General features: G+C 43.4%; 1 protein-coding gene across 1 annotated transcript; it reads left to right on the forward strand.

Annotated features, from left to right (window-relative positions):
* The first annotated feature begins 4405 nt into the window (after positions 1–4405).
* On the forward strand, positions 4406–14269 carry LOC130132962 (DLA class II histocompatibility antigen, DR-1 beta chain-like). Its single transcript, XM_056301891.1, has 4 exons — positions 4406–4616; positions 5139–5206; positions 5314–5410; positions 14251–14269. Exons 1-4 carry the CDS (start codon positions 4459–4461, stop codon positions 14267–14269), a joined length of 342 nt encoding a protein of 113 aa, XP_056157866.1. The 5' UTR covers positions 4406–4458.
* The last annotated feature ends 1232 nt before the right edge of the window (positions 14270–15501 follow it).

The following is a 15501-nucleotide window of genomic DNA, read 5'->3' on the forward strand; positions in this document are numbered from 1 at the left end:
TGTAGGGATGAGGTGGGGAAATGAGTAGTATTAGGCTGTACATACTTGTCAACAATGTTGAGTGTTAAGTACTGAGTAATAACAGTGGAAGAGCGTGTAGTATCTGTTTTAGGAGAAGTACAATTCTAGTGTTCCCTCCCATGGACGAGGCAAGTGTGGGGCTGACAGGAGCGAAGAGGTTGTCTTCCACTAACTTCAGAGGGTTTCTTGGCAGCCTTGCAGTGAGTTATTCAGTAAAGTGGGAGAAATGCAGCCTGCTGGAAACCTTGTTCTGAGCTTCAGGGAACTTATTTGTGTTTTAATTAAACCTGCTGAAGTGGGAGTAGGAGGATATAATGAAGCATGAGTATGCTGCATCTGAGTTCAGCATCTATGCAGTGAATGCGTGAAGGCGTCATCAGGAAACTGAGATTAGTTCTTAACAGACGCAGCTAATGGCGGTGTCTGAGCCAGAGATGTGGAAGCAGAGGCTTATCTTACAGCTGCTATGGGTCATTCTGTGACTTGTTTGCTGATTCTGAAAGAAATGTGTAGTTATACTCCTGTAGTGCGTTGTGTAGCCGTGTCAAAGGGCAGTAGAGTGGACTTGGGGTGATAATGGTTTGCATCATAAAATGTCCTTTACTGAAGGGTGCTCACAAGCATTGCTGTAGTCAAGACCGCCTCAATCGAGACCAAGACAAGACCAAGACTCCTCCTAGCCGAGACCGAGTCAAGATCAAGACCAACGGTGGTCGAGACCAAGTTCAAGACCAAGACCGGAACAAGTCGAGTCTTTTCCGAGACCGAGAATAGAATAGTTTGTATACCCTTTACAATAGCTATATTATTGTATTATAATGGCATTTATACATTTTCTACTCAGAATGAAGCCTTTGTACAAGACACTTACACAGTCAGAAGAGAAAATTATTTCATTGATCCTCATGCATAGTCTTTTAAAAAATACCAGTCAGTATAACATAGGATGGCTGATACCATAACTTTCTGAATAAACCAACTTTAAAAAAGGAAAGATTCCCTCTGGTTAAAGGCAAGCAAAGATTTCACATTAATTTGGCCAGTGCAGCAACGCATTCAACAATACAGTACAACTAAACATCAGGTTATTTGTAAAAATGTAATGGAATTAGATACAGTTCATGCTTTCACTTAAACAATGAAAATACAGTAATCAGAAGAGAAGTGAATACGTTTGCAAAAAAATAATATTTAATGTTTACAACATGTTTTATGTCTACAGACAGTCTGTTGGTCTACTCAGTATAAAACCATTTTATATACCAGCCAACATGGGCATGGGCACCTTAGACTACTTAGACAGTAGTGCATGGTTACACTTAAGAAACATTAGATATGACAACATTTTTGTCCCCAATCGTGAACGGTGAGGCCTCATGATAAGGCCCCCTCTGCTGAATACAAGCTCAAAAGGAGCTGAAGATGCAGGCACAGACAAGACTTTAAGTGCCAGGGGATGTAGGTTGGGGAACTTCTCTTCGTTTCTAGCCCAAAAACTGAGTGTGTCTTCATCATGGAAGTCTTTAAAGGTCTCAAAGTACTTCTGTACTTGTGATGCTATGCTTGAGTCTCAGTCACCACTGTGACTTTCTCTATGCCATTGGTACCTTGCCAATAGTCTTGGACACTTGAGTGGCGGTAACTCCTCTTGAGATTGTTGTGCACTATGGGGATCCTTCGGAGGGGATCCTGTTCCTATGGCCCTTGCTTCTGTAATCAAGGTGTCTGAAAAAAATAAACAAAGAAAAAGATAATTAAGCCTTTTATGAACAAAGACTTAAATTATACCATTTTGTCATTTATTATATTTACTACTGTTCCTAAACTACCATTGTATGTACACAGAGCCACCAGGCAGTGAAAGCACTGTGTGTGTGTGTGTGTGTGTGTGTGTGTGTGTGTGTGTGTGTGTGTGTGTGTGTGTGTGTGTGTGTGTGTGTGTGTGTGTGTGTGTGTGTGTGTGTGTGTGTGTGTGTGTGTGTGTACTGACCTTTGAGTGACCTCTTGAGTTCATCTCTGACCTGAGGGGACATGACATTTTCAGTAGACTGAACATCCATATCCACCCAGCTGAGTCCAAAACGTGGGTCAAGCATGGCAGCTATGAAGTACACATCCTCACCAAACGGTTCATGGTGCTGCTTGCTTTCATCCATTTTTGTTCTAACAAATATGCCAGAAAACCTCCTGTGTAAGGATTCTTTAAGTGCTCTGACTAAAGGCCGGCAGAGACACCTCGTCTCTTCCATCCTCATGAGGTGGGCGTTAATGTCCAAAACTGTGGGGACAACTAGGCTGCTTGTCACCAGTTGCTCACCTTGTGTGAGGTCGGTAGCCTCTGCAAAAGGCTCAAGAATGGTGCAGAGTTCTTTGAGCTGAGCCCACTCGCGTGGAGAGAAAACAACATTTGGAAAGTCAGAGCACATGTCTGTGAGAATGCTGTGATCCAATGCTGTGACAGCTTTCAATTGCTTAAAAGTGGAGTTCCAGCGGGTGTCATTTGCTGCTGGGATAGAGCGTCCATAGCCAAAAGTGACTTCAAACTTATCTTTAAATGAAGTGCTGCAATGTAACAAAGACGACAGCTTTGAAGCTTTGGCAATCGCACCAGAAAGACACTTAGTTTCCTTTAAGCCATCTCCTACTACCAGTTGCAGAGAATGAGCAAACCATGACAAACGCTGTCTGGAGGTACTCCTTGTTATATCTGCACTGCCATCCTCATCCTCCAGATGAGGATGGCAGGACACAAGTGTGGTAGTAGGTCAGCAGCTCGTTACTTGTGTTGTTGTTTCAAGGCTGAGAGGTTTAAGGAAAGACTCACTTCTTGGAGACAAGCAGGGATCTTAGGTAGTGATTTACCCAACTCCTGTTTGTGAGTACACATGTTGCATCTACAGTAACACAATTAAGCAGATGTTGAAGAGCACATCTTCTGGATGAAGACAGCACCAGGTCACGTGTCTCATGTTAAAAGAAGGGACAGAGTCACGAGACTCCACACCAGTCCAACACTTATGGGACATTTCACCATCACACAACAAGTGTGAGCGTGTCTGTGTGTTGTGTTACCAGAATCAACGGAATCTAGAACTTCCAGACCTCCTTCTGCTTCACTGCTGGACAGGACACATGTTTTAAGCTGGTGTGGTTTATTCTTCCAAATGACATTTAAGAAAGTTCTATTTGCTTCTGTGGCGGTAGAACCATAAACCAATAGAGACACAGATGGACCCACAAAGCGAGACAGGCCCTCTGCTTTGGAGAGGAGAACTCCTCCTAAAGTAGAGAAACCCCTTCCAAGACCAATCCTGAAGACAGACTTGGTCTTTTTAATCTGTTGGAGAAATGGAGATGTTGTCTAGCTGTAAGATGTGTAGTTGTATATATTCCCAAATACTTAACGGACTCTTTTACCGGATGTTTCCAACTAAACAATCGCTACAATCACGCACAGACAACATTCCACATGTGCACACATTTAGTCGCAGGTCCGAAGCCCTGGAACACTGGTTACCTGAGGTAACAGAGTTCCTCACGTGCTTCTTGTCCTTCAAAACAAAGTGGTGTCGTCTGCCAGTTGTGAGATTTTTAACTCTCCACCAAAACCCGACATTCCTTCCAAACGTCCATCATTCACGATATTAACTGATAAGAATTCAGCCCCTCAAATAAATAAGGGAGGAGGAACAGGGCAGCCTTGGCGGAGCCCTCTGTTCATCTGGACTCTTTTACAGCTGTTAAAGTTCATCATAACAGAACTATTCATATCTTTGTAAAACATATTGACAATGCCAACAAAGTTATTCCTAAAGCCCAACGCCTCGACGGACTGTAACAGAACCGTGAGTTCAATCGCGTCAAAGGCCTCATAGAAGTCGAGGAACAAAATAAGTGCTTCAGAATTTACTGCATCTGCATAATCCAGCAGATCTAGGATGAGTCTCATGTTACAGTAACGTGCCGGGTTTTCATGAGTCCTGTTTGAGGTCCGGCTATAACAGAGTCTAGTCCTCAATGCGGAGGGCTGGACTGAGGCGACTCACCGCAGAAGAGCCGTTTAACATGCTTTATTCCAGCTCTGCTAGGCACTGCCGTAAATCAGTTTATGGTAACTCCTCTGGGGGCCGCTGTCGTAATAATGTAAACTAACCTACGACACATCAGTACAACCGCCAAGGCTGGACTACCCCGGGATTCCAACCCACGACCTTTCTGCTGTGAGGCGACCGCGCTAACCACTGCGCCACCATGTGGCCCCAAACATTATATACTCTTGGGATTAGCAACTCTACACATTTGACATTGATTCAAAAAGTTAATTTCAAGTCCTGATGATGATGATGATGATGATGATGATAACAAAATAATTCTTTACCAGCTGAGCCCAGTGTGAGACTGACTTCAGTGACGCCCCCTAGTGGCCGACATCCGGCCATGCTGATGTGCAGTGTCTACAACTTCTACCCCAAATACATCAGTGTCACCTGGCTGAGAGACGGACAGCCGGTGACCTCTGACGTCACTTCCACCGATGAGCTGGCAAATGGTGATTGGTACTACCAGATCCACTCCTACCTGGAGTACACGCCCAGGTCAGAACACTTAGACTCAGTACCAAATGGACCGGTCCAAATACATACACAATACTTTAACACTACACACTCACGCACACACACACACACACACACACACACACACACACACACACACACACACACACACACACACACACACACACACAATGACTGGAAAACAAAGCACAAAGTGATGATTTAAGGTGGAACGTGTCTCCTCAGTGTCTGCTCTGTAGACACCAGCTGCATGTTTAAGGTGGAACGTGTCTCCTCAGTGTCTGCTCTGTAGACACCAGCTGTATATTTAAGGTGGGATGCGTGGCTCTTTACAGGTGAGATCCCAGATGGACGACAGAGTATTTATTGTGTATTAATACCGTGTTTTAAACTGGGCTGATGTTTAGTATCAGACTCGACTAGTTTCTGTGCAGACAGACAGGAAAGTACAGACTTACCTCATCCAATCACATCACGTCTTATTTATTGTTGATATGTTGTTTATTTCCTGTGTTTTCTTCTTCTTCACTTATTTCATCTCAGGTCTGGAGAGAAGATCACCTGCATGGTGGAACACGCCAGTTTCCCCTCTCCTAAGAAAGTGGACTGGAGTGAGTATCTATGTGTGTCTCTGTCCATGGATAGGTGATGAAGACATAGAGAGACAGGTCAACATGCAGATGTGTCTATAGATAGAGACATGTGTCTGTCTCTCCAGATCCCTCCATGTCACAATCAGACAGAAACAAGATCGCCAGCGGAGCGTCAGGTCTGCTTCTGGGTTTGATTTTGTCTTTGGCAGGTCTGATCTACTACAAGAGGAAGGCCAGAGGTCAGTAACACTAGATCAGTCCAGACCAGGTTTACACTGGTTCACATCAGTCCACATATACACACTACACTAAAATACCACTACACTATAATATCACTACATATACACAGTACACTATAATATCACTACATATACACAGTACACTATAATAACACTACATATACACAGTACACTATAATACCACTACATATACACACTACACTATAATATCACTACATATACACAGTACACTATAATACCACTACATATACGCAGTATACTACATCACTACATTATAATACAAACACATATAAACAGTACACTCTATATCACTACACTATATCAGTACATATAGACTATACACTATACATATACAGACAGTACACTATACATATCAGTACTTATAGACAGTACACTGTACATATTAGTACATATAGACAGTACACTATACATATAGACAGTACACTATACATATCAGTACACATGTACAGTACACTGTACACATTAGTGGGTGTCAGCAGTACTTGAAGTGGGCCAGACTTGTTTGGTTGTATTTCAGTCTCTTCACTCTTCACCACTTTTCTTATCGTTGGTCTTTTTTAACAGGGCGTGTTCTGGTTCCAACCAGCTGAAGTAGGAAGTGACGCTTCTTCCTCGTTGGTTGTTTTGGTGGCAGTCCAGTGTGTGTCGCTTTCACCTGAAGGTTTTCTCCCAGGTTGTCAGTACTGCCCCCTGCTGGATCTCATTGCCTCCTGCTCGTATTCTTACTAATGCTCTACAGATTCTGATGTCATAGACATATAAAGAGTAGACGCCGCATCGACCGCTGCTGCCTATTGACGCTGACGAGCCGTGGGGCCGCCATCTTGGACCGGTCACCCGCTCCACTCAGTGTAATGTGTTTGGCAGGCGCAATGAACTGTCAGCGCAGTTAATCAATCATAACTCGCTGAATACCAAACTGATTTCCACGCCTCTTTTGTTGATGAAAACGTCATACATGTAGCTGATACAGGACACATGGTTTGACGTATTTTAATATTCATAGTTGGCTTGACAGTAATAGAATATTCAGATATATGATATATGTGATGTATGATAGGTAGCTACCGTATTGTTCTGAATAGAAGACGGGGTTTTTACCCTGGAAATACGTATGAAAAAGGGGGGGTCGTCTTACATTCGAGTTCTAGACTTTTGAATGTCAATATACATTCTCACTCAGTCAGATTTGTTTCAAGACCGTTCTAAAATTAGACCACTTCGATGGTTAATGCAGGTATTGAAATGTTGAAATGGTTATTTTTTCACTATGAGATGGATAGTCTCAATAGACTACAGTTTATTTTCATTTGTATGCTATTTAAATACCATAAGTCATTCATTTACAAATGTATTTACATTTTTTTATTTAAATGTGACAATTTCATCTGAAATATATTGAAAACATAATTTTATTTAAAAGCTGTTAAACAGACTACCTTCTTTTTTCAATGTGTTTTATTATCATTATTTTCAAATATAATGTTTTTCGTTATAAAACCAATATTTGCTCTTCAAAAATTATTTTTCCAAAAATGATTCTTGAAAAAAGGGGGGGGGTCGTCTTATAATCAGGGTCGTCTTATATTCGGAACAATACGGTATTTAGCAAAACGCTCACTATATATATATATATATATACACACACACACACACACAAGGTAAAATATGATAGAGAGGCAGAAGCAGATAGTGGCAGTAAAGTCAGCTATTTTAATAAGTTGAAGAAACAATATATGATTAGGCTATATAAATATAGAAACAATATATGAACACATTATATATCTACATTATATATAACAACAATATATGTTATATATCAGAGAAAATGAAAATATATATAAATCCCCGCCCCAAACCATATTTACACATGTACAACGTTGCTTACATAGGTGACCAGTGCATTACACACAATGGACAAACGTAAACACTGACAACAACACAAAATATTTACATGTGAGGGTAGGAAGTATACAGTGTGTGTGTGTGTGTGTGTGTATAATAAATTGGTATAATACTGTAATAATATCGTAATTATATCCAATAGTATGATGTAATAATAAAACATAAATACAGATATACATATATATTTTAAAGAGAGATAAATATATAAACAATGTAGCATAACAATGTCGGGGAAAGAATAAAAGTTGCTAATTAAAGTTTGACATGAAACCCCTAAAACCCTTGAAAGAGACCTGTTCTGCAGAGTTTCTTTCTCGTGCTCCCTCTCTGCAGGTCAAGAGAGGTGAGTTTTGCAATGTGGTGCCACCGTATGTTCAATCTTACTTGTGAAAAGTAATCCCCCGAGCCCTGTTTTCCACGGTCCGTCGATTGGAGCAGGAATATGCTGAACAGTGTTCTGCCATCATTCTCAGTCGTGTCGTGTATTCTGCTGCTAGGCAACTCGTAGGATGACCGGTCCAAGATGGCGGCCGTATTTCTCGCGCCCCAACAGCCAATGCGGCGTCTACTCTTTATATGTCTTATGTATGCACCGCTACTATCCTTCGCGGACTTCCATATCCCAAGATGCTTTGCGCGCCGCTGCTCCGCCCCTTCTCCTCACCAACAACAAATAAAGATAAATAAATAATGGGCGGCGGACGAATGTCTGTTCAAAGCACCGAGCAAGATTTCCCTTATAAATGTAAGTACTGGGTTTCTACTCATTTGAACATCTAACGGCAGATATGTTAAACTTCAGGGGAGCTTAAAAGCTCAAAATGTCTGTTAGGATACGTGAGGTTAGTATTGCTTCCATGTAGCCACCTAGCATGCTAGCCGACGGCTCGATGTGAGGCCTCAGTTTCAGCTTTGAACTGAAGCCTTATAACGCTTCACTTTCCCATGTTCCACTTTACAAGCTGGACTCATATCTAAGATGATCGGGACATTTTATAGACTATTGATACTTCATATTATCTACATCAATGCACCAAGATGAACTAATGTTAGGTTAAGTTGTGAGTCCTGCCTTATTTCCAGACTGTAAAACCGTTAAGTGTAGTTAAACGTTTTAATTATGATGAATGTAGTCCATAAGAAGCCTTCTGTCTGGTGACATAACACACAACATGCTTTACATGTCAGCTTGTTTAAGGCAGGAAGGAACAAACTGAGCAGTTCATCTCACTCCGTGAAGACAACCAGCAACTGTTTACTGGAGCCAGAATGAGAGACAGGCGTTGATTGGTTGTTGTTCTTTGTGTGGGTATTAATTGTTATGAATAAGTTTATTGTGCAAAACGTTAGATGTTTTATAAATTAAAATACTGTTACTTTGTTATATGTGTTATCTATTCTTTTTACTATTTACAACTAAAGTACAACCATTTATAAAAGGGTTAACAAACATTTCACGGGCAACAAAGGACTGAATTTTTTCTTTTATTATAATTAATAATTAAGCGACAGTCTTAAAATGTACAACTATTCACAAATTAGGGGGAACAAACTTTGCTGAGCAGAGGACGGTCCCCAGAGTTTGTTTGGGGGTGCATGTTGTCTTGTACTTTATAGTACTGATATTAGTCATGAATGGACCGGAGACCAAGGCACAACGTTGACCTTTTACTAGGCATGTCTTCAGGTCCCAACACTCGCACATGCGCGCTCATTACATATCAAAACCTGCTCACTACATCTCCCCCTTTTACACTGATACTTTCAGGATCTTTACAGAGCAATTAAATCACATGTTAATAAAGCCTAATGCTGATTTTACCAACAAGGCAGGGGAACAGCTGGCACCTTAAACCTCTCTGTAAACGTGAGCATATGTAGACTGGTTAAATGAACTTCACATCTCACATCTCATATCTAGACACACATTTCACATCTCATATCTAGACACACATCTCACATCTCATATCTAGACACACATTTCACATCTCATATCTAGACACACATTTCACATCTCATATCTAGACACACATTTCACATCTCATATCTAGACACACATATCACATCTCATATCTAGACACACATTTCACATCTCATATCTAGACACACATTTCACATCTCATATCTAGACACACATTTCACATCTCATTTTCCTTTTCTTTTTTTTTAGCCTATGAACATATCAAGACAAGTATATAACCTAACTGAGAGGTAGGGTAGACTACCTGATCCTCTCTGTTGTGGTATGGAGGTTATTCTGCTCTGCGTATACTCACAACACTAAACTACAAATTCAGTCTTTTAACAGGCTTGACTGCCCTGCCGACTCTGGTGTGTAGTCCAGAGTCCGGCTGGCTTCCAGACGGTGAAGGCACTACTCTCAAATGAGAACGGTTTCTTCGGAGACTGCCTGTTGAGGTTTGGATCACGTATGAACGTGGTGTCCCTGCTGATCCAGAGACGACTCCTGTGTGTGGAACATTCAGTATCCAAACTCTCTGACCTGGCTGGAGTGGTGGTGTCTCCCCTGCTCTATGTCGTCTGTTGTATCCTTCAGCCTGTTGTCTTTTAAGCTCCTGGTCTTTCAACTCAAAAGCTCTCAAGTCTGGCCATGCTGGTTTGAGAGTGCGTGGACACACCAGAAGGGGTGTTTGGATGTTGCGCCCCATCAGGAGCTGTGCCGGTGATACTCCATCGGCAAGAGGAGTTGCTCTGTACGCCATAAGCGCTTTGTGAGGGTCCTCACTCTTCTGCAACAAGGATTTCACAGTCTTTACCGCACGTTCAGCTTCCCCATTGCTTTGAGGGTAACGGGGGCTACTGGTAACATGTTGAAAGTTGTAATCTTTAGCAAAATCTGCGAACTCTGCAGCAGCAAACTGCGGTCCCTTGTCTGTGACGAGTGTATCCGGCACCCCGTGGCGGCTAAAGATGACTTTTATTTTAACAATCACAGCTGTTGCTGAAGTGCTTGTTAAATTGGCAACCTCAATGTATCTTGAATAGTAATCAATGACTACTAAATACTGACCCTTCTTCCACTCAAATAAGTCAGCTGCTAGCCGTTCCCATGGGCGTGATGGCAAGGGTGTGGTCATCGGAGGTTCAGTGGCATTTTGACTCTCTTTAGCACAAATTTCACACTGACATACCTTCTCTCTGATCTGGTTTGTCAGCCCAGGCCACCACACTGCTTCATGGGCCCTGGCCATGCATTTCACCATTCCCTGGTGAATTTTGTCCAAGATGTCCTGCTGCATGCTTGCTGGAATCAGTATTCTCTTTCCTTTCATCAACAGGCCATCCACCATCAACAGTTCGTTTCTGTATTGCCAGAAAGGCTTTAACTGTGGCGCAGAACTGCTTCTTTCCCATCCTGTGTGGATCAGGGAGGACAGCTGCTTACACACTGGATCTTCTTCTTGTGCTCTTCTTATTTGTAGCAACTTCTCAGGTGAGGCCGGGAGTTGCTGAATGACCTCATTGAGTTGAGCTGTGATGTCGTTCTGAAGCGCAAGGTCTTCCTCTGTTGTAGTACGCTGGAGTGGAGCTCTTGATAGAGCATCAGCTGCAATAAGATTTTTCCCTGGTACATATACGATTGAGTAGGAAAAACGTAGAAGTCTCAATCTGAAGCGCATTATACGAGGCGGGACATCATTCAGTGGCCTTGAGCTGAGAAGACTGATTAACGGTTTGTGGTCGGTTTGCATCACAAAGTGTAGGCCCAGGAGGTAGTTCTGAAATCTTTTGCAAGCCCAGGTGACATCAAGGGCCTCCTTTTCAATTTGGGCATATCTGCGCTCTGTTTCAGTCATGCTGCGAGATATGAAAGCCACTGGCCTCCAGTCTCCAGGTTCTTGAAGCTGAGATAAGACCCCTCCTAATCCGTAAGACGATGCGTCTGCTGACACCCTGGTCGGTTTCTCTGGACTGTACTGGGCAAGGACAGTAGATGAGCTGAACTCGTTTTTCACCTTTTCAAAGTCACACTGCTGTGCTGCTCCCCACATCCACATGTTTTCTGCTTTCAGGAGTTCTCTGATTGGCCCAGTGAGCTCTGCGATGTTAGGAGAGAATTTCCCCACATAGTTGACCATCCCCATGAAGCGTTTTACGTCAGCCACATCTTTGGGTGGTGGCATCTCTCTAATTGCGCTAATCTTCTCAGGATCTGCTTGTATGCCCTCTGAACTGACAACGTGTCTGAGAAATTTGGCCTGCTTCACTGCGAACTGACATTTGTCATTCAGAGTTAGGCCCCGCTGCTGCAGTCTTTGCAACACTTGATGCACCCTGTCATCATGCTCTTTGGGTGTGGCACCGAACACCAGGATGTCATCCGCATGACACAAAGTTCCTTAGAGGCCATCAAGCATCTGCATTAAACGCTTCTGAAAGTGTTCTGGCGCGGATGATATTCCAAAGGGAAGCCGATTAAAACAATAATGGCCAAATGGTGTGATGAGGGTGGTGAGTGGGGCTGAATCTTTGTGCAAAGGCACCTGCCAAAAACCGGCAGTGGCATCCAGTTGGGAAAAAATCCTAGCTCCAGCTAGCTTAGCTAGCGTCTCATCAACAGCTGGAAGAATACGTCGCTCCCTGCACACATTTTCGTGCAGGCGGGTTAGGTCGACACATATTCTAATTTTTCCATTAGGTTTTGGTACTACGACCATTCCTGAGCACCACTCTGTAGCTCCTCTATGGGAGAAATAACGCCCATTTCCTCCATCCTTTTTAACTCTTCTTGAACTTTTCCTCTTAAGGGCAATGGCACACGGCGTGGCACAGCGAGGGCAAAGGGAGTGGCATTTTCTTTTAATTTAATTTTGTCTGCTCCCTCTAGCTTACCTAAGCCTGTGAAAACTGGGATATTGTTCTTTGTAGCTTACCTCAGCTGCTGTGATAGCTTGCACAGGGCTGAGCAGGCAGAGGTCTTGTATCGCTGGTAAGCCAAGCAAAGGAGTCACTAACCCTGGCACAACATACACTTGCTGCTTCGCTACAATTCCACTGTGACTAATATCCGCAGCAACATGTCCCTTCACGTCTATGGGAGAGTTACTTGGTCCACACAGTCTTTTGGTTTTCAGTAGCAGCTTTCCATGTTGCTTTTGTGAATACAAATGTGCCGGGATAGCTGTTACTGCAGCGCTGTGTCCAACTTGAACGTCATGTGCTGACCATTCACTGCAACCGATTTCTGCCAGAATGTGTTGGATGTTGTACAATTCACTGTGCCCAGCAACAATGTCTCTACGCTTTCATCCAAGTCATTTTCCTTCATTTCTTCCACTCTCATCGTTTTACAAACAGCGGCAAAATGCACATTTCCTGCACTCAGCAGTGCGCGTGGGACATGCATTGAATGAATTTTCATGTGTCTCCCCACATCTGCCACATTTAGTATTTGCATTATTTTGCACTCTTTCCTTTGCTTTAAAACCACTTTTTCTGTGTGGAGAGTATTTCTGTTTGAACTTGAATCTAACTGCGTCCATGTTTGCCTCTGTGCCATCTGTGCTACTCTGTCTCAATGCAGGCTGTTGCTTTTTAATTTCCTCACTCTGGCGGATTTGTGTGACAGCTTCCACGAGAGTCAACTCAGAATCTAGCTGTAACTTCTCTGCAGGTCCATGGTCTCTGGTACCTACCACAAGACGGTCTCTGGTCATCTCGTCTTGGAGAAGTCCATACTTACAATGCTCAGCCAGTTGATGCACAGCAGTAATAACGCTTCAGCCGTCTCACCAGGCTCCTGGCTACGTTTGCTGAATTTAGCTCTTTCCTAGACCACATTATGCTTGCATATGAGATGTTTATGAACGCTTGCTTTACTTGGTCCTACTTTGTCTTGTCCTAATCCGTCAGTGCTGACGTGGTCAGAACGTCCTCCGCCATGTCTCCCATAGTGTAAACTAGCGAGTTAGCTTGATACTCTCGACTCTTTGCATTTAGTCCTGCTGCCGCTATGCGGAATCTTTCTAAACCTCGCATCCAATTAGGCCACTACCAAAGTCTCCCAAGTCAAATGCTTCAGGCGGACTTATTGAAAATAGAGAATCCATTCTGTTTTACCTTCCGGATGCTCCTCTCCAACGTTGTATCAACGCAGCTCCCCGTTAGCGTTAGCTCTGCTAGCTCACTCGGACACTTCAGAAGCTCTTTTCTCACGGAGTCAAACTGCACCGATCATTCCGCTCACTTGCGTCGGGTGATTGTATTCATCTCAGAGGCGAGGGCGACGACTTCTGACACCATGTCTCGTACTTTATAGTACTTATATTAGTAATGAATGGACCGGAGACCAAGGCATAACGTTGACCTTTTACTAGGCATATCTTCAAGTCTCAACACTCGCGCATGCGCGCTCATTACATATCAAAACATGCTCACTACACATGTCTCCACTGTCCACCACATCTACCTATCTAATAATAACATTAACATAGGTTAAAATAATAGGTTTACCTCTCCACGGTCCTCTGTCAGCCGGATATAAATCAGCCGCCGGCTATGACGGCGGCGCATCTCCTCTTCCTCCAGCATGAGGCAAATTAAAACAGAACAACAGCGGCAGCACCGGCTCCATCATTTTTCAGTAGTAACTCCCAAGAGTAATCGTGACGTAAGGATAAGGTGACGCAACCAGAAAATCCACCGAAGGCTGGACCGTCCCATTTAACAACCGTTAACGCGGTATACGGAGGAGCCTCCGGAGGATTCGGCTTCGCAGACCGCGCAGGCTGCACCCTCCGAAGGATGCAGACCCTGAATTGGGACACAGCTAACAAGGTGAGTATCAATTTAAAACAGGAAGCACGAGACAAGGAAACAAGAGGAGACAAAAACAATGACTCAGATGGACTGTGACAAGTTCTGAAAACCCCTAAGTACGTGGATCCTGAAGTAGACCACGAAAATGGAAAGTCCGGCAAGTTTGGTGTGTTCTCATCACACCCAAGTGGCATAGCCACTGATTTGTTCAAATGTATCTTGTATCCTGAAAGATGATGTATGACTGACATGATAGGTGGGATGGGTTCCTGTAGCTCAGCAACAACCAATAAGACGTCATCCCTATACAGACCAATCTTCTATGTAGTAAGTCCGATTGCATTCCTGTTAAATTAGGGTGGCTCCTAATAGCCCCGGCAAGTGGTTCAATGGTAATGGAAAAAATAAGTGGGACTAGAGTCCCCTTGACGTGTAGACCTACCCAACAGGAATTCTGGTGATCCCGTGCCATTAACCACCACACTGGCCCTCGGTGAATGGTGTATCAACCTCATCAAGTTGATTCAGTCCCTGCCAAGGAAAACCTTCCCATGGTACTAAACAGGCAAGGCCACTTATTTTACCAAAGGCCCTTTCCGTATCAAGCGAAATAACAAGACCTTGCTTTTGATAGATTTTCGCATATTGGATAATGATGAGTAATTTCCTCATATTGGTCCGAGACACCCTATTTTCAATGAAGCTTGTTTAATCACCTTCAATTATAAGAGGAAGAAACCAAGTCTGATCAGCAATAGTTTGGAAAACATTCAGCTATCATTTGTTAAAATAATGGGGCAATATGAACCACCGGCATCTGGGGGTGTACCCTTCTTAAGAATCGCCGATATGTTTGCAACATACAAGGTAGGCCAGGGGTGCCCACTACGTCGATCGCGATCGACCAGTAGATCGCGAAGGCAGTGCTGGTAGATCTCCATGACATTCCAAAAAACTTTTTTTTTTCCAAGACATTAGCCTATCATCTGTCCTCCATTTGGCATTTGCCTTTTGATTGACGTAAAGGACGGCCAGTCTGCTGTTGCCTAAAACCAAAGATTCTAGAGCGTAACCTAAAACTTTATTACATTAGGTTACCATAACAACCAGAGCCCTTCTCGAACGTACCTTGAAGTTCACATGCCCACAACGTGAGCTAACGCAGAACTGCATCGAGCTAGCTAGTTCAACTCTCTAAAAAAAAATTCTACTAAAAAGTGAAACAAAACAAAAATGAGTGGGGGAGCCGGACCTAGCATGTTACGTCTCGCCGCTCCACACCCGCTCTGCAGTGTGGGCGTGCCCGGAGCTCTGCCAACTCCACCTGATGCCTGTTTCCTCGTTACCCCTCCACTCACCTGTTGGCAA

The sequence above is a fragment of the Lampris incognitus genome, unplaced genomic scaffold (assembly GCF_029633865.1).
Source record: "Lampris incognitus isolate fLamInc1 unplaced genomic scaffold, fLamInc1.hap2 scaffold_207, whole genome shotgun sequence".
Lineage (NCBI taxonomy): Eukaryota > Metazoa > Chordata > Actinopteri > Lampriformes > Lampridae > Lampris > Lampris incognitus.